This window comes from Euprymna scolopes, chromosome 15 (assembly GCF_053919585.1).
Source record: "Euprymna scolopes isolate OS-2025 chromosome 15, ASM5391958v1, whole genome shotgun sequence".
In the NCBI taxonomy this organism is placed as follows: Eukaryota; Metazoa; Mollusca; class Cephalopoda; order Sepiida; family Sepiolidae; genus Euprymna; species Euprymna scolopes.
Genome location: NC_136496.1, coordinates 61,429 through 80,362, shown reverse-complemented (window position 1 = coordinate 80,362; position 18,934 = coordinate 61,429). Strand labels below are relative to the sequence as shown.

Genomic DNA, 18,934 nt, shown 5'->3' with positions numbered 1-18,934 from the left:
TCCTCTAGAAAGTTCCCTGCTCTGAGTCTTAGTTCCATCTTTGTTTCCTTTCTATCTTCATTTCTGTGTATTTCTTTTCATTCTTGCAATCTGTGTTGTTGGTCCACCATATACCTCGCCAGTATTCTCCAGGATGACACCTGCAAAGTTTTCAGCAAGCTTTGTGATTGATGTTTGTTGAGAAAAGTGTTCAGGATGGTCCCTCGACATTTCGAATGCCATATCTGTTGAATCTTTGATGTCCTTCCTTATGCTTACCATGGTGGCTTGATATGCATGATTAATTTCAGTGAGGCCTAGACCCTCTTCTTTCCATGGTAAATATATTCTGTTCGTACATTGGTTTTGATATGATGGTCTTTGTATCGAGCGTTTTGATATTACCTTGAGGCCAGTTAATAATCCTTAAAGCATATGAGATGACAGGGCGCACATGTATAATTAAAGTTTATTATATACCTCGGTAATATTTTCTGGTATGATGCCTCAAAAGTTTCAGCAAGCTTTATAATTGAGGTTTGTTGGGGTAGACAGTCATGGTGGTCCCTCACCATTCGTATTGTCATATCGGTTGAACTTTTTATATACTGCTCCATGCTTACTATGGTGGCTCGAGATGCATGGTGAATTTCAGTGAGGCCTAGACCCCCTTCTTTTAGTGGTAGGTATATCCTGTCCATATATTGGTTTTGGTATATTATTTTATGTAAGGATAGCAGTTTTCTGGTCTTTGTATCTAATCTATTGGTATTACATTGAGGCTAGTCAATAATACTGAAACTATATAAGGTGATGGATTGCAAGCTGATTTATGGCAGTAATTTTGTTTTGGGGGTTTCATTCAGACTGGAGGATCCTTTTAAGGTGCACTCTGCATTTTTGTATCTCCTCTTTTTTTCTATTATTTTATTTTGGTTAGATTTAAGAGATCAAGGAGATCAATTTTTGGGTTAACACTTGATTTCATTACGATTTGACTTTATATCCGAGAGTTTTTTGAAGAATAGACATTGTTCTCTTTATGGCTGCTATTATGCAGAAAATTTGCTGCTATGTCCAATGACGGTTATTCCACGGGTCATAGTTACCAAAGTACTAAAAAATGCAACAATAGAAACAAGAAAGAAGCAAGAAACGACCGTCTAGAAGATAAAATAATTTATTGGAAAAAAATAGATAAAAAGAAAATGATTAAAAAAGAAAATACAAAATGTTCACCTGTGTCTGCAACTGCTAAATTTGTGCCTGTAGCAAGGTTCAGCAGATCTTAAGTAACTATTTACAAAAAAGACTAGAGAGAGTGAGGAATAGAAGATAGATAGAAAGAAGTCACTTACTGAAGCGCTTTTTACTATAGACAACCATATTATCCTTTTACGTGTGGATGAAAATAAGTTACTTCTCCTTAATCATTGCAATATCTTTTTTCACTTTTGAGTAAATAAATCCATGTTAATTCCTTGTAGATGACGAAAATAAAACCACGAATGTTCAATCAAAATTTGTTGCCGAGGCTGAATGTCAACGACACAGGCAAGAAGAAACTAAAAGACAACACAGGCAAGAAGATGAAAAACGAAAATGGCAAAGAGATGACAAACGCAGTGGATACCATTGTGAACGAATATAAATCCGTTCAGGTGTATTTTTCATAAAGAAATTGAATGGTAGTAGGAGGTTGAGGGTTGGAATCCAGCTGTTTTTGAACCAGCACGACTACAAGGTCGTCGCTAGTGACTACGAGAAACGCATGCTGGCTTGAGAAGCTGGACTACTGGGATCTGAGTGCATCGACGGCGAGTGGTCGCTGCTGCTACTGGGTTCAACTGTTGTCGGGGAGATAGTCTAAACACTTCTGCGTTGGCACGACTGCTGCTGAGTTGGGTTGGGCTGCTAATGGGCCCAACTTCACCATGCGGCAGTCTAGCCACGACTAACCACTTGTTGAAAAAAAAAAAAAATCGCTGTATTTATACTCGTCCGGTGGACGTAGTTGTAGACATTGTAGCTTTGCAGTGTTGGTCATCATTTTTCATTCTTGATTTGTTTGTTTTCGCGTCTTTAAAGCGCTGTAGGGAGCCGTCTGCTTGAGGTTTATATTCATGTGTCATATCAAATTGAAGCTGGGAAAGTTGTGAATATTATTCTAATGGGAATTGTGCTATTAAGAGTTCCACGGGATGATTATTTACGTCGAAGTACTTGTCAAAAGGGCCTTCGTGTTTTTACATTTTGAATGGGGGGGTCTATTTTGATGAGTGGTTTCTTTTGGTGGAAACCGCTGTGGTGTCGTATTTTATTAAATATAAACTGAAAATAAAAATGTATAAATGATAATAAATTAATAATAAAATATAAAATTAATGTACTAAAAAAATAGAATGATTAACTTTTTTTCTGATCGGTTTTAGATTTACCCACAATCCTTTGCAGGGGAGTCTTCCTCTTCCAGTTTCTAGAAAAGAGTGCCATGTTTTAAAATGAAAAAGCAAAAAGAAATGTAAAATAACGGGAATTTTATTAATATAGAGAGAAAGCCATCGTTTGCTTTGGAAAAAGATGAAACAACATGTAAGTAGGACTCTGTTTTATTTCTACCCAACGTTAAACAACCCATGCAGCGTGCATGACTCATAAAACTTCCCTCCACATGGAATTATCCAGGTTGCGAGAGGTAACATTCTTTTTCCAGAACATTTCTCTTTGTTCTCTGAAGGTACATATTCTAAGTTCATGATTCCGTTCAAGAACTCTTACCGAGCTGACATTGCTCGTTCATTTTGTGAAAAATAAATTTGGAGCATTTTTAAGCAATAAGGATGTGTCATGGTATTTCTTTTTATTGCCTTGTTTCATTATTATTATCTTGCAGGATAAAGGAATTTAATATCTATTAATGTCCACTACCCTACACTGTGACAAGTTCATTGCGTAATTTCATCCCGTAAGTTGTTATTAAGTAGAGTATTTCTTTTACCAAACGATCATAAAGAAAAAGATCACATAAAATCATTTTTGAGTAAAATTTTATTAACTCATTAAAACTTTCCAGTAATTTCTTTTTTAATGAAAATTATATATCCAGTAAATATGTAATTTTTATTTCGTATTTAACATTGTTTACTGAAAAAAAAAGCATGAAATTTGAAAAATAGTTTGATATGCAATCATTTATATCGGTTTGAAACTTAAACTTAAAATGTTGTTTATAACCATTTGGTACACAAGAAACTATCTATTCATGGCAGATTACGGTTATGAATTTGGATAGCTGCTGGAAGGTAAAATAATTCAATTTTATCACAAGAATATTATAAAATGTGCAGTGAGGGATTAGTTCCGAATGTAAGTTTAATGTAAAACAATCCCATTACTGGACCATCTAGCATTTATGAGCAGTTAATGCTTGAAAAAGTGAAATTATTTCTGCAATTTACAATTTTGTAGCAAATCATTTTTGAGAATATATTTCTGGATTTAATGTTTCCCCAAAAATGTAACTGTTTTCAGTAATAAAGTCGTTTTGTGGTAAATTGAAAATTCATGTGCAAAATGAATATAATTTTTTTCTTTATTAGACTGTCTTTCCTCTTCTTTAATTTTCACTTCTTTCACACTTGCAGTCTTGCATGTGATTTTTGCATCAAGATGCGATTCATACAAATAATACAAAGCAAATGGCTGAAATTGCTACTCCTCTTCTTTAACTGCTTCCATGGAATTCATTCTTTTCATTACATTCAAAAGCAAGTAAGTTTTCATAGGAATGTATTAAAGTATTTTCAACCAATGAAAATCGTTTTAAACTCTGAAAAGTAATGTCTTTATCAAAATAACAGACTCATGTAAACTATAAAACTAAAATCAGCTTTTCCGGGTAACACCTACAATGCACCTTGACTCTCTGCATTAACTGCTGCTGTAACTCCAGTGAACTCAGCAACCCAGAAGTTAAACACACACACGTATACACACAATAGAACTGTATCACTTTCATTGTTTCTCATTCGGTATATTTATTAACATCACTAGCAAAGGTGGTATTCAGCAGAAGACGATGATGCTAGCACAATTATTCACAATAAATTTATTACAGGAAAAGATTTTGTCTAATTTTCCAGATTAATATATAAATAATAACTTGCAACTCACAATTACAATATTATTTCTGGTGTTATCCACTGGGTAGTGTTTAATCTTGAAATAGTATTCTTTTTAGCTCCTTTATAGAAAGTGGCTTCCTACCTTGTCTGGAGCGATTTCATAAAGCAAAAACACAACAAAGATCTTACTTAGCATTTTATTAGTTTTTTTTTTTTTTTTTTTTAAATGTTTTCTCATCATTCATCAAATGGTGTATAATTTGCTGGCAGATCAAAAGTTGGTATCATGGATGGAAGACCCAACCCTCAAAGCCAAAGGATGTAGTGAACAGAATTCCTCTACTCGACCACTCCTATTAAATTTCTATTTAATAAATGGAGGAATGAATTGAGTTCAATTAGTTGAAAAATTGTTGGCAGTTAACTTCACATTTAGAACTAAACAGTTAAAAATTTGTAACGTTGTTTTATTTAAATTTTTTCTTAATGTATTTCAATGAATGTAAGATAAATGAACATTCAATTTAGATCAACTTTACATTTATTAGAAAGTAAAAAAAATCAAATTCATTATGTGCAAAGTTTTGGACTCAATAGCAAATACAGCTTCAATTCCATGAGTGATGTTTCTGGCAAAGGGGGGGGGGAGAATTGCTATTTTCTGGATCAGAATATATCCATCTAATATTTATTGTTATCTAGTCTTAAAATAGTATTTTTATCTCCTTACATTAAGTGGTTTCCTATTTTGTCTAAAGCGTTTTCCATAAAAACAACAAAAAACAGGTTTGATTTATTCTCCGTATAAAACATTGAAACTCATCAAATTTTCCCTAGTGTAATTAACGAATGAAAAGTTTAATTCCTTTAAGTCAAAAAACGATTACGGCGCACATATAGGAAGACAATGAAAAAACAAGACAAATTAGAACATTTTATTGATTTGGTTCTTGGAGAGAAAGAATACGTGCAATCTACACATTTATGAGAACGAACATATGCGATTTGATCTCACGTTAGATGTGACTATTTCATGATTTGACTTGATTAATATATAAATTATAGAGATGGAGCATCCTACTGAATGTCAGACATTCACATGCTATACTTTTAAAGATTCAGTATCTTTGTGTTTGTATCTTTCTTGCAATTGATTCACCAAGTTTGCATGAATTTTTTAAATTTATTTTTATTTTTCTGTTCTAGCTGGGTATGGATCATCCTGTTATATAGTTGGCGAGTAGAAAAGAAATTGTTATTTGTCTATCTATCAGTTTATTCATTAATTATTGGTGTATCTATCTGTTTAGCTGTATATCTATTTATCTAATTGGAAGTAAACAAGGGGTGAACTCTGCTTTAAGTTATCAAGACCTTGTCAAACTGAAGTGATGTGTCGTTTGTTACATGTTCTGAATAGCTGGACATATCATTGAGTTGGAAAAAAGACACTGAGGAGAGCAGATGGGTGAGAATGCCTCTCCCATGAGGGGGAATGACGTGTCTCAGAATAAGTATAGGAGAAATCCACAAGCAGATATCAACTTCCATCCTTCTGTATTACGATACCTTGTAAGCTGAATAAAATCTTTATAGAAAATCTACGATGTCTTGGTCATGTTTGAGAAGCGTTCTCTGATCCATCTCCCCAAGATAAATCCTCCCAAGGGTCGGCAGAAAAAAAGGTATGTCACACAATGCACCTCTGATACGTGAACAATCATGTAAACATTAAGAAATAGACTGTAAGACATACATCATGGTTCAGATCGTGAAGAACCCCATAGAGGTTTAGAGACATGTATACATGTTGCATAGTTCTTTAGAAGATGACGTATTGTGACCTGATGGAGACCGAGTGATGCCAAGAGACCTTGCTAGTTGATTAAGAAACAGCTCGTTGCCTGGGTGGTCTCATTGGCACGAATTCAGAGGAATTTGCACGGCTGAATTCTAATGATGATTATGATGGTTTGATGTTGTTTTAAACAGAATACGCCTGTTTCTTGGTGGATAATCAAAATGATCTCCCCTCCCCCGCCGGGAATATCACAGCGCGTGTCAACGCCAGAATAAGTCATAAAAATAAATCCGAAAATTAACAGACGGACTGTGTTGATAGATTGCCGATAGAAATGTTGTCCAGTGACGGAGGTAAGGGACCACCCGAAGACCCGTTGAGGCTAATTAGGCGTAACGTTTCGTATTCCTGGCATGAGAACATTTATTTCCTCGCTGATGGAGCGGAGAAGGTGGGGGGGGGGAGAAGATGAGAGGGGAAAATCTTTTCTTTCCTTTTCTTTTTGCTTAGATAAATGAAAGGGTTGCTTTATTATTTTCTCTTCTTTCTCTTTGCCAACCAAGCAAGCCCTTGCTGCCCCCCTTCAAACAAAGGCGCGGCCGCTGATTTGTTGACCGCCACTTGTGGGCATACTTGGAGGGGTGAGGGGAGTTACACCTAGTGTTTTTGATAAAACAAGGCGAGAAAAGGGAGAGAGAGATTCTTTTGCGACAAGTTCCAATACGCATGTCTCTGGCAGCTGATCCCTTCATGTGGACTGACAGTAGATAAAGAACAAAGAACTTGGTAAAGGAAAGAAAACTGCCAGCCCCCTAAGTTGCATGACTAGGCCAGTGTGTAAGTACTATTTGTAAAGTCGAAGACAATAATCAATTCTATGTTAAAAAAAAACAATTAAGTTTTGACTTTCTTTTCTTTAATTGGAAATGCCGTTGTGAATGCAATATATTTCTCCGATAGCCCAGGTGACGTTTGGAAGCTGATTTGAAAGTGGAACCGGAGAGTAACTAACGGCGACGAAGACGAATTCAACCATCAGACAAAAACACGGGTGACGCCACAGGTATCGGCTACAGCTACATCTCAACCCACAAGCCTATGCACCTGAGCTGCCCTGTAGGGGTTACATAGCATTATATCGTTTTTGTTATGTTCGTCTTAGTAGAGAGTCTTAGAGGTTCATGTTGTGTGCAGATATATCGTGTATATATAAAGAGAGAGATAGTTCTGTATATATAAGGAGACATTATGAGATAGAGACAGGGTACAGGCTAATACAGGAGAGCCGAGCATGTAATTCAACAAGAGGAGATTTATGATACACTGACAGATAGACTGAGAGATAGTGCGTTTGGCATTTACGTTTGACAGTTCTGTGAATGGAAGTGTTTCTTTAAACATTGACACATATTTCTTACCTATTTTTGAGATGATGATTTTCACAAGTTCTTATAATAAAAGTGGGCAATACCTTTTCTGTTGAATACATAACACGAAGATGCAGATACAAAAAGATGAAGTTGTTTGTTTATTCCATTTCGACCGGTCAATGGCTTTGCATCAAGAAATTCAAGTTTTACATGATTCTTCTAACCTCCGCTTCCAAGGTTCTATAAGCTCTGTCTGACTCCTCTCTTCTCCCCTGACTGACTAAGGTTTTTGACTGACTATATTGAGACCCATGACGTCATTGCATCACCAACACGTGCATATTAGACACATGGCATGACATGCCTCCGTGTTTAAGCAAGCATTGTTACTCACATGTTTCAAACATGTGCGATTTGCACGTTTTGAAACCATTTCTGACGACCAGGAAATTTGTTTTACAACGGAATTTAACCTACTTGTTAATTCTCTAACCGATATTTTTATTATGCATTCTTTCTAAGAATGTGAATAGATTTTCCATCCAAATTTTATTTATAAAATATTTTAAAAGAATTAACAATTTAACTGGATATTCCATTTAAACCCTATTGTTTTTTAAAACTTTATCTACATAGTTCGATCCGCATTTAATCTGATATAATTTTCATTTAACTAATTCTCTTTTCTTTTTTTACTTACATGAAAAAGGGACACCCCTTTTCATGTAACATACACACTCAAACACCACCCCACTATACAACATGTTGATGTGGTATGACAACGTAACGATCCTACCAGATGCCAAACATTCAACTGTTATCTCATACATTCCAACTAAGAAATCTTTCAAAAATTCTAACTGTCCCTTTAAGTGCAATTTTTTCAATCTCTCTTGATCTTGGTTCACCAGGTATATTTCATGATATAAGTTGCTCCAATGATTATGGAAATGATGGAGATATTCCTAATAACCTTCTTCTCTATAAGCCAGTGTGTATAATTATGTGTTTTTTCAAACTTGCTTCATGAGTAAACGAAAATCCACAAATTTGACAAGAAAATGCTTTGTGTAAGCGCATGTGTATGCTTAAGTCTTCTTTCAGAGAAAATGAAGATCCACATGTTTCACATGAAAACAGTTTTTGCTGAGTGTGTTTATGCATATGTAAATTCAGATTTAATTTACGGGAGAACGAAGACCCACAAATTTCACATGCAAATGGCTTCTCCCCAGTATGACTGCGCATGTGTCCTTTCAAAGTTTCTTTCCGAGAAAATGACGAATCACATATTTCACAAGCAAATGTTTTTTCTCCAGTGTGTATACGCACATGTCTTTTCAAATCTGCTTGTTGAGAAAATGACGATTCGCATATTTCACAAGAAAAGGATTTTTCTCCAGTGTGTATACGGACATGTCTTTTCAAACTTTCTTTTCGAGAAAATGAACACCCACATGTTTCACAGGAAAAAGGTTTTTGCCCAGTGTGTATGGTCAAATGATTTTTCAAATTTGCTTGCTGAGAAAAACAGGTTCCACATATTTCACAAGAAAATGGTTTCTCTCCTGTGTGTACACGGACATGTCTTTTCAAGCTTTTTTTTAGAGCAAATGAGCACCCACAGGTTTGACATGAAAATGATTTTTCGCCAGTGTGTATAGTCAAATGATCTTTCAAGTGTGATCGCTGAGAAAATGCATATTTGCATATTTCACAAGAGAATGGCTTCTCCCCTGTGTGGTTATGCATGTGCCCTTTCAAAGTTTCTTTTCGAGAAAATGACAATTTGCATATTTCACAAGAAAATGATTTTTCCCCAGTGTGAATACGAAGATGTCTGTTGAAATTTGATTTCTTAGAAAATGAACACCCACATACTTCACATGAAAATGGTTTCTGCCCAGTGTGGATGTTCAAATGATCTTTCAAGTGTGAACGCTGAGAAAATGCCGAATTACATGTTTCACAAAAAAATGTTTTTTCCCTTTTTCCTTTTTTTTCATCTTTGTTGCATGTAGTCATTGTTTCTGTAAAAATAGAAATGCAAATAATTTGATCATTTATTGTTGTGATAATAAAAGTGATTCAGTCTGATTCATTATGGTAAAATATATTGTAAATATTGATGTTTAAAATAACAGTTCAACAATCTTTAGTCAATGTTTTATTTACATAAAAAAACAGAACCTGATGTTATTTTACAAATAATGATAATTTAATTCTAAGTTTGTTTGATATTGTTTACTTTTATTCTTGGTAGATTAAAAGGTTCAGTTTAAACGTTACTATGTAAAAAATACTCCCAAAAGACCAAAGAGTAGAAAATGTGTCACATTGTACATGTAACAAGCATGACAGAAATTCAAATTATTTAAATAATAAATACATATCATCAATATTCTCAAAGAAATTCATTACTAAAATTCTTGTGTTTTTTCAGAATTAATGATAACAAAGTCTCTTATATTTTTTACATTTGATTATTTTTTGCTCCAAGCAAATTGCAAATTAAGTGGCCATGATGAATAAGAGAACATGCATGGAGTGACACAGTAGAGAGTTAAATAGCAAGATAATTGTTCAAATTACATTCTAAATTTATGCATAGTGTAGAGTTGGAAAAGATGGATACAACCAAAGAAACTTTTAGAGTAGAAAGTAAAATATAAGAGAATCCATCTATATCTATCTTTCTGTTTACAAGCAAGTTTTTGTAATCAATCATCACAGAGAAAACTTTTGAATATTCCTATTATGTTGGTTGGTTGTTTGGTTGGTTTTATTTTACGGCATATCAACCTTTTTGCAGGTTATTTAATGCCGAATCTAGTTATTTTGAGGAACGATTTTTAATGGAGTATTTTTTTAAGTCAGATTCTATTTAACCCATAGTTGGGACCCTAACAGATACTACTACTCCAGGTAAGAGTGGACCTGGGAGCAATGGCAATTAAAGGGTGGCTCCACACTCCCCAAGGCCCGCAAGGTGGGGCCTCACCATCGGATATAGCTTTAGGTCATATCCAGGACCGCTATTATGTTGGATTTAATAATCTAAATCATGATATTGTTTTAAAGAATTATAACTTTATTTCAAGATACATATTTGGTTTGTGCTTTAAGCAAACACCCGATTTCACAACAAGGAAACTCTTTTTGACACATTTATGTTTAAAGATGCTTCAGGCTTCCACAAAACGCATTCTTAAACGACTTAGTTTGTTTCCATTTGTGAGAAGCCAGAATCTCTCATTTTTGGGGACTAATTAAGCTATTTTTTGTACAAAAAAGGTGTTGTTTTTTATTTAATTCAATATCTTAGATCAAGGGGGTTTCGATAAGATATTGGTGGTACCTACATTGCAGAAGTCTGAAGGCCACCCCAAACATCGGTGATTCATAGTTTTTTTCAAATGTCTTTTCAGACGATATGATACTACACCTAGCATACCAAATACAACCAGGATTATTTGTGTTTTAACTCCGTGTATATGCCTTATCACCAAGGCCAACGGAGCATAATTGCTCCACTTTTCATTCTCATTCTTTCACACACTCGTGTTCTAGGGTACTGAGATGTCTACAATTTGCCACTTTTTTTGAGACCTTGTCAATGACGACCAAATCCGGACGATTATATGCCAATTGTTTGGTCATTATGACACTTTTATCCCAACATACATCTACATTGCCATCCTCACTTGTTCTCACTTCATCAGGCATCTCCTCGAACAACATTCAAGCACACTTCACTCCAACCTTACAAATCTCCCAGTATATCCAAAGACCCATGCGATCATGTCTTTTGCGGTACTCTTTCTAAGCCAATCTGCTATACTCTGCTGCAAGGTGTGCAATTGACTATGAAAAATTTACATAAATCCAGCATTCTTCAGCAACATCTTCTCCTAGAACTACTATTTTTGAACAGTTGCGTTCCTTATGCCTGCTCATGCTGAAGAAACAAAAGCTTCAGTACTCTTAGCCAGACACCCAACTCTAAGCCATTGCTATGATCTTTCGTCAGTCACATCCGCTACATCCTGGAAGAACTTTCTGTGCATTTACTTCCCAACCAATTCCTCTGCCCATATGTTTCCCATACTCGGGCCTGGCCTCACATACTTCCACTTCATTGGCCACAACCTTGAGCATCCACTCCTCATTTCTAACCACATGCTCATTCAACATCTATTCAGTTTTAACACAATCTTTCACACTTATCTCCCACCGTCTTTCCTCTTCTGATACAGCCTAGCTACGCTATTTCTAATGTGGAATATACCAAACATTGCTAAAACGTTTTTGTTTTGATATCCTTGGCATATCAGACCATTCTAAAATTCCCGCATTTTACCCCAAAACACTGACTGCCCATGTATTCACCGCTTCTATCAGATTTCCTCCAGACAATTTTGATTTCACAATTAGCTTCACCGTTCTAAGATACTCCTTAACTTTCTGTTTATCTCTTTGTTCATGACGCCTATACCCTATATACTCGTAAATATTTATACCCTGCTTCTTCTATTTCTTTCATAACTTCTCCATTTGGCAGCACTATTCCATTCGAATGCACCTTTAATAATAATAATAATAATAATAATAATAATAATAATAATAATAATAAAAAGTCATATATCTTATCCCATGTTATTCCTTTTATTTTATTTTCAATCTGTATTTAATTATTTGTTTACTTATTTATTTCTTAACGTAAGCACTTTCTGTTTAAGATTCACTTAAGAAGTTTATGCCACATAACTAATTTAAAATTAAAAACTACTAATTGAACAGCATAAATCTTCAAAGCAGTTTGAGGTGCCCCTCCACAGTAAATATGGGAAAAAGAATTCATCCACGATTACTAGTAGTTATCACTCAACAGCATAGATAAAATCTCGCTGAGTGACCTAGCCAACTCACACACTTTGAACTATATTTTTTACTGGAGAAAGAATATTCTAGCGGAAACAGCCATTTTGAAATAGCACAGACTAGCAAGAAGCAAAAAAAAAGAAAAAAAAATCCCCAAAAAAACCAAGTCATGTATTTTATTTGTTTTATTTTTAATTATTTCTTTTGCCAATTTCAAGTGCTCAGAATATCCTTAAAAATTATGAAAAAGTAACTAACAACGCTTTTTTGATCCCACATTACAAATTCACAAGTAAGTATGGGAGGGGAAACTATCTTCAAATATCCTCTTAAGTTTAATAGAGCTATGGACTTATACTAAGTAAATATTAAGTCCCTCTTACCTTTATTTATTTATTTATTTATATTTTTGTCTTTTTGTCCTGTGTCTGTTTATATCTTATGTATGTGTGGTAGTGCACGATACTTCCCATGTACATGAAAGCTATACACTATCCCTGCGTCAGAACCACAGGTAAAATAATTCTGGGCCTGGTGCTGCCACAAACACAAATGATACAAATGGTGGGACCCAAAAGAAAGATCTGGGTGTCATGATCGGCAGGTGGTCCCTCGATAGCCAACATGGGGGACCCAGTCGTCATTCTGCAAATGTTGGCCAACTTCCTAAATTCAGAAACACAAGTAACACCGACGCTGAACAGGTAAGTATAAACTCTAATTTGAGGGATCAAAATGATAGCAACCAAACACAGCAAAGCCAAAACTACAATCAAAAATGAAAAACCCGAAGGAAGAAATGGACAACAAAAGAGAATAGAATGCTTTTATAGAAGAAAACCTAAATATAGATATGGAGGCTATCGGAAACAAATGAAAGAGTTATGGAACATGCCCAGTGACTACCGTTACGAGGGAGCATTTCAATAAGATAATAATAAAAATCAACTGTTTGTTTAAAATGTGTGCTAAAGTATTCTAGGCAGTCCTAATAATCAAATCTCAAAAGTTTTTAATTCACAAAATAGTTTAAAAGCCAGAGTATAGTAATAGAAAGTTTAGAATGAAGTCCCCAGAGGGTTCTGCAATAATCTAGAATGGGTTATGGTGCCATATAAATAAAGGTGGAGAGGGAAACAGATCAGTTATCAGCTTGTACCCGTTAAGGTAACTCCGGTCTCTGATTCATGGATAAGTCCAGCCAAAAGAATCCAAAACACAAAAGGAAAATACATCTCAACCCACGGCAAGTTGCAGAAATTGCTTTCTGGACTAGTGGTAAATACAATTTTGAAATTTTCTCATTGATCAAACATTTAAAAGAAAAACAAAAAGGAATTTTATTGTCATTAAATTTCGTTGTTAATAGAGTGAGTAGTCACTCGAAGTCCAGCCTGTTTACAGTTCTTAATTTTGACTACCTTCCTTTTCCCTCATAACCCTCCATTTCCTCATCCTAGTTTTCGACCCGAGTTTCACCAAGCCATCTTTTCTTTTGTATTGGATAGTAGTAATTCTAAACAACTGTATCTTTTGTTAACCGACCCTTTTCGTTTGTTTTGTTGTTTGTAAAGTTGAACAGAATGAAGGAAGAAAGTGACCACGTGTCTGCGCGTGTTGTCTTACCTGCTGGGAGGATCACAGGGAGGGCAGAAATTAAAAATGGCGGCTGTGGTTTTTGTAAGATTATTGAGCGATGACGTCAGGCCTCACGTGACTGTTTTTCTGGCCACCGATTGGCTGATGACGAACGCTTGGACAATAAAAGGAGTATGTTCAGAAGATCGAGGACAGTGTGTATCAACTGCATCAGTGTGATTAGAAGTTCGACGTGTGTGTTAATCAACTGCCATAGTTGTGAAACGAATTCAAGCTTTAGAAGTTCGACATGTGTGTTAATCAACTGCCGTAGTTGCGAACCGAATTCAAGCTATTTCGGCGAAATGGGGGAAAAAATTGACCTCAAATTGATACCAGAGTTTGATGGATCGACCCTGGTAATTGACTGGGTGGAAAAGGTGGAATTACATTGCCTTTTGTCTGGCGTAAAAAACTTTGAACATGTTGTTCCTGTGTGTTTGTCCGGCGGCGCCTTTTCGGTGTATCAACAAGTCAGCCATGAGGGCAAACAGGACTATGAGAAAATCAAGGTGGCGCTGTTCAAGGCATTTGCGATTGACCCCACCACTGCTTGGGAGCAACTTGAGGCAAGGATCTTACGTCCAGGTGAAACGGTCGACGTGTACTTGGCAGAGCTGACGAAGTTGACAGTTGTTTGGTGGACTGCCTGAGCGGGCCTTAGCATGCAAATTCTAGCAGGACTCCCAACAGGAGCAAAGCAACTACTACGAGCTAGCTCAAGTGCAGATTAGTTGCCCCTTAATGACCTAGTAGATCGGGCCAGGACTGTAATGAAGAATTACTCCAAGATGAGGGAACCAGTAATTGCTGCTGCTCAGTCCACACCGAATGATAAGAAACCGTATCAGGGACCCGGTCCACGTCGTGGAATCATATGCTACAGATGCAATGGGCAGGGCCACATTACAAGAAACTGCCGGCAACAACCAACGGCTGTTCTCTGCTACCAGTGTAAGGAAACTGGCCATATAGCTCAAGACTGTCCGGAAAATGGAACCGGGGACAAGGTGTCAGCGTCGACCTCTTCCCCACGCAGAAATTAAATGAGATGCTGCCGATCATCCCTATATATATCAACGAAACACTGTGCTCAGCACTCCTCGATTCAGGGTGCTCCCACACTATCGTATGTGCAGATCTCTACCACATTTAGAGAAAGAAGAACGTCAGAGTGACTACCATCAGTGGAGAGATGCACACATGTTGCGGGATGGGTAATGTAAACATTCGGACGAAAAATGGAAGCTCCGCTAACCTAGAGGCGCTGGTAGTGCTTGAAAAAACCCTGAGTTTTGACCTGCTCCTAGGATATGATGCCATCAGAACCCTTGGTGGTGTCTATATAACAGCAACGGGGGCGGTACATTTTCAGGAGAAAGCCCCAGTGTGTGCTGTGCTAAGGATCGACCAACCAGACTTCAGCGTCAAATTTGACGAGCAAAAGAGGGCTTGGACTGCCTCATCGAAGTGGTCGGAAAACTGGGAACCAGCCAAACTGCAGAATGGAATAACTGAATACCATGTGCCCGACCACATGATGCCCGCATATGGATCGAGGATGGCTGGCCGATTCCCTACCCATACAAGAAACTTGGAGCTCCTAAGGGTCTGATCCCATTAATGGTGGTTGCTCAGCACAACAAAACCAAAGTCAGGCTGGTAACGGACTACCGAGAACTGAACTTGTATGTTGATGCATTCACAGCTGATGCTGACGTGTGTGCTAGCAAACTACGAGAGTGGCGCCAGCTGGGTTCTAATGTGTCTCTGTTGGATCTGAGAAGAGCATATCTGCAGGTCCGGGTTAGCAAGACAATGTGGCCGTTTCAGACGGTAGTGTTTGCCGGTAGGAGGTATTGCCTCACAAGACTGGGCTTTGGGCTGAACGTTGCGCCCCAAATAATGAAGACGATCGTCAATGTTGTATTGTCACAGGATAAGACCGTAAAAGAGGGGACATCAGCATACCTTGACGACATATACGTGAATGAAGACATTGTGCCGTCATCACGTGTGAGGGCCAAGCTAGCTGAACTTGGACTGATGTGTAAGGATCCAGAATGCTTGGAGGATCGCGCTCGTGTCTTGGGGTTGAGCGTTCAACAGGAGCGAGGACCTTGAAGTGGGGGCGCGGAACTGCAGTTCCTGAAGTGCCCCATGTCCTTACGAGGCGGGCTATATTTTCCCTGTGTGGAAAACTGGTGGGACACTTACCAGTAGGTGGATGGACTCGGGCTGCGACAGCCATCATGAAGAGGAGGGCGAGTGCAGTTACCAAAGGCTGGGATGACGAAACGGTGGACAATCTGTTGCTGTGCATGGTGAAGGAGACCATCTTAAGAGTCAAACAAGAGGACCCCGCTAAAGGAGATTGGTGCGTCCAAAGAGACAGGCTAAATGTGTGGGTGGATGCGAGCTCCCTCGCGATTGGGGCGCTATTGGAGATGAACGGGTCTGTGATTGAGGACGCCTGCTGGTTGCGACTAATGGATGATGCTGCTCACATCAACCTGGCAGAGTTGGATGCGGTAATAAAAGGAATAAACTTAGCACTTCAGTGGAAAGTCAAAGAATTATGCATACGCACAGATTCGCTGTGCGTATACCACTGGATAGTTAACAGACTAACAGGCAAAATGAGAGTGCGCACCAGGGCAGCTACCGAAATGCTAATCAGCTGAAGGTTGGAGACAATAAGGAAGTTGGTGGAATAGTACGACCTATCGGTGAATGCGGTGCTTGTCACTTCAACCTGCAATCTTGCTGATAGACTTACCCGTGTGTCCCAGAGATGGTTCGACGCAATGAAGAAAGAAGCCGAACCAGGGTCTTTATGTGCTGCCTCTGTTGAGGAGACAGATAAAATTAAGAAGGTACACCATGACAGTGGACACCCTGGAGTGAGACGGACATATTATTTTGTACACTTAACCAGCCTGTCAGTGTCCGAAAGGAAAGTAGAAGCAGTGGTCAAGGAATGCCAAATATGCCAGTCAATCGACCCTGCTCCCACCAAATGGCAGAAAGGTTGGCTGGAAGTCGACGAGAATTGGAGCCGACTGTATGGACATAACCCATTATGGTAGTCAGCACTTCCTTATACTGATCGATTGCGGATCAACGAGGTTTGCGATCTGGCGACTATTAACAAGACAGGACTCGGCTAGTGTCATCTGTCAATTAGAGTCCATATTTTATGAGTGGGGGCCACCTGAAGAGATTCTCACTGACAATGACACAGCCTTTTGCAGCGGAGAATTCAGGCGTTTTGTAGACGATTGGGGGATCCGGCTTAGACACAGGTGTGCATATGTACCGAGTGGCAACGGTATAGTGAAGCGGTGCCACCGAAGTGTGAAGAGGATAGCAGCAAGGAAGCAATGTACGATTGCAGAGGCAGTATATAGGTACAATACAACACCAAAGGATGACGCGACTGCTGAAAGTGCACCTGCTAATGCGATACATTGCTATCAAGTGCGTGTTAAGGGCATTGACGCCTGCCTGCCTAATCAGAAGAGGATGCAAGGATGGTACAAGTTAGGGGACACCGTCTGGGTAAGGCCTCCCAATAACCACTGTACGACCAGTTTCAGAAGAGGACGGATCACCGGCATAATTAGTGAGCAGGCTGTGCTGGTTGATGGTACTGCCCCATTGCCGTGATGACATGGCTGAGAACCTCAGCACAGATGGCGATAGTTCCAGCGCCACTTCTGAGAGCCCCAATGACGATGGAGCCCAGCTTGATTGAAGGACTGCTGGCAACGTTATTGGCGACAGGTCTGTTACCCCTTCTGAGAGCTTGAATGAAGATGGAGCGTAGCCGGATAGTAGGACTGTGGACACTGACCCAAATAGCTCTGATGAAGATGAAGAAGTCCAGCTAATCCCCCCTCTGTAGGAATGCCCGTAATAAACGACCGCAGCCGCAATGCCGCATGTGTGATCTTGAGATCAAGGGGGGGGGGGTGTAAAGTCGAACAGGAGAAACAGGGAAGACAGAAATTAAAAATGGCGGCTGTGGCTTTTGTAAGATTATTGAGCGATGATGTCAGGGCTCACGTGACTGTTTTTCTGGCCGCTGATTGGCTGATGACGAACGCTTGGACAATAAAAAGAGTATGTTCAGAAGATTGAGGGCAGTGTGTATCAGCTGCATCAGTGTGATTAGAAGTTCGACGTGTGTGTTAATCAACTGCCGTAGTTGTGAAACGAATTCAAGCTTTAGAAGTTCAACGTGTGTGTTAATCAACTGCTGTAGTTGCGAAACGAATTCATTGTTGTTGTAAATATTTGTGAACAAACCTTTCGTTTATTTTGTTATTGTTGAAAATAAAGGAAAATATTATTTTCCTAAAACCATATTTCATATAGTCCATATTTTTTTATTGTTACACCTTTGAACGTAACACTACCATACAACAGAACAAAAACTTGCAGACCAAGCAAGACTTATACTAAAGAGAGGCTGGCTCTCAAAACTGGAGCTAACAGAAATACAACGAAAAGTAAATGAGAAAATTGAGCATGAAGCATCCCCCACTGGAACAGCATGTGTAGAAGCCCCACAAGTAAAAACACCACAGATGGAGAACCTGTGAAGACTGAACCCTACAAATGTGTAAATCGAGGACAATGAAACAGAGCTAACAAAGGATGAAGCGGATAAAATAGAAAAAATAATACAGTTCATGAACGAGGAAAAACAAAGCTCCCATCTCTAAGGAATCAAGAACTGAAAAAATTGAAAGCAGAAACAGAAAGTTAACAAACTTCTCTCACAAATTACAACAGATATAATCACAGACCTAAACAATTTAATTTACACAGGACTCAAGATGGTAAGTATGAAGTTTGAATCAGAAAAACAGCTGGGTAAAGATGCATCGACAAAACCTGGATGAGAAATAAGGCTAGAAACCCAAATAAACAAATATAAAAAAAGAAGCCAAAATGATAAACCGGAAGAAAGCGACATGGAGAAAATTGAAAATGTGACCAGCAGGGAGAAGCTAAACAAAAAACACGAAGATCTTAACCAAAAGAAGGAAGATTGATATAGATACAAATCTGAACAGTACAAACAAAGCAGGACATTTGAAAACAATGAAAGCCAATTCTACCAAAACGTGAAT

General features: G+C 38.1%; 1 protein-coding gene across 1 annotated transcript in view; it reads right to left on the bottom strand.

The window, feature by feature from the left end:
- Nucleotides 1-1,143: 1,143 nt before the first annotated feature.
- LOC145293674 (uncharacterized) overlaps nucleotides 1,144-18,934 on the bottom strand; it is a 57,345-nt gene continuing 39,554 nt past the window's right edge. The window contains exon 2 of the mRNA XM_080140050.1: nucleotides 1,144-9,304. Coding sequence (XP_079996176.1) covers nucleotides 8,256-9,299 — 1,044 coding nt within the window. The 5' untranslated portion in view covers nucleotides 9,300-9,304 and the 3' untranslated portion in view covers nucleotides 1,144-8,255. The remainder of the gene's footprint in view (nucleotides 9,305-18,934) is intronic.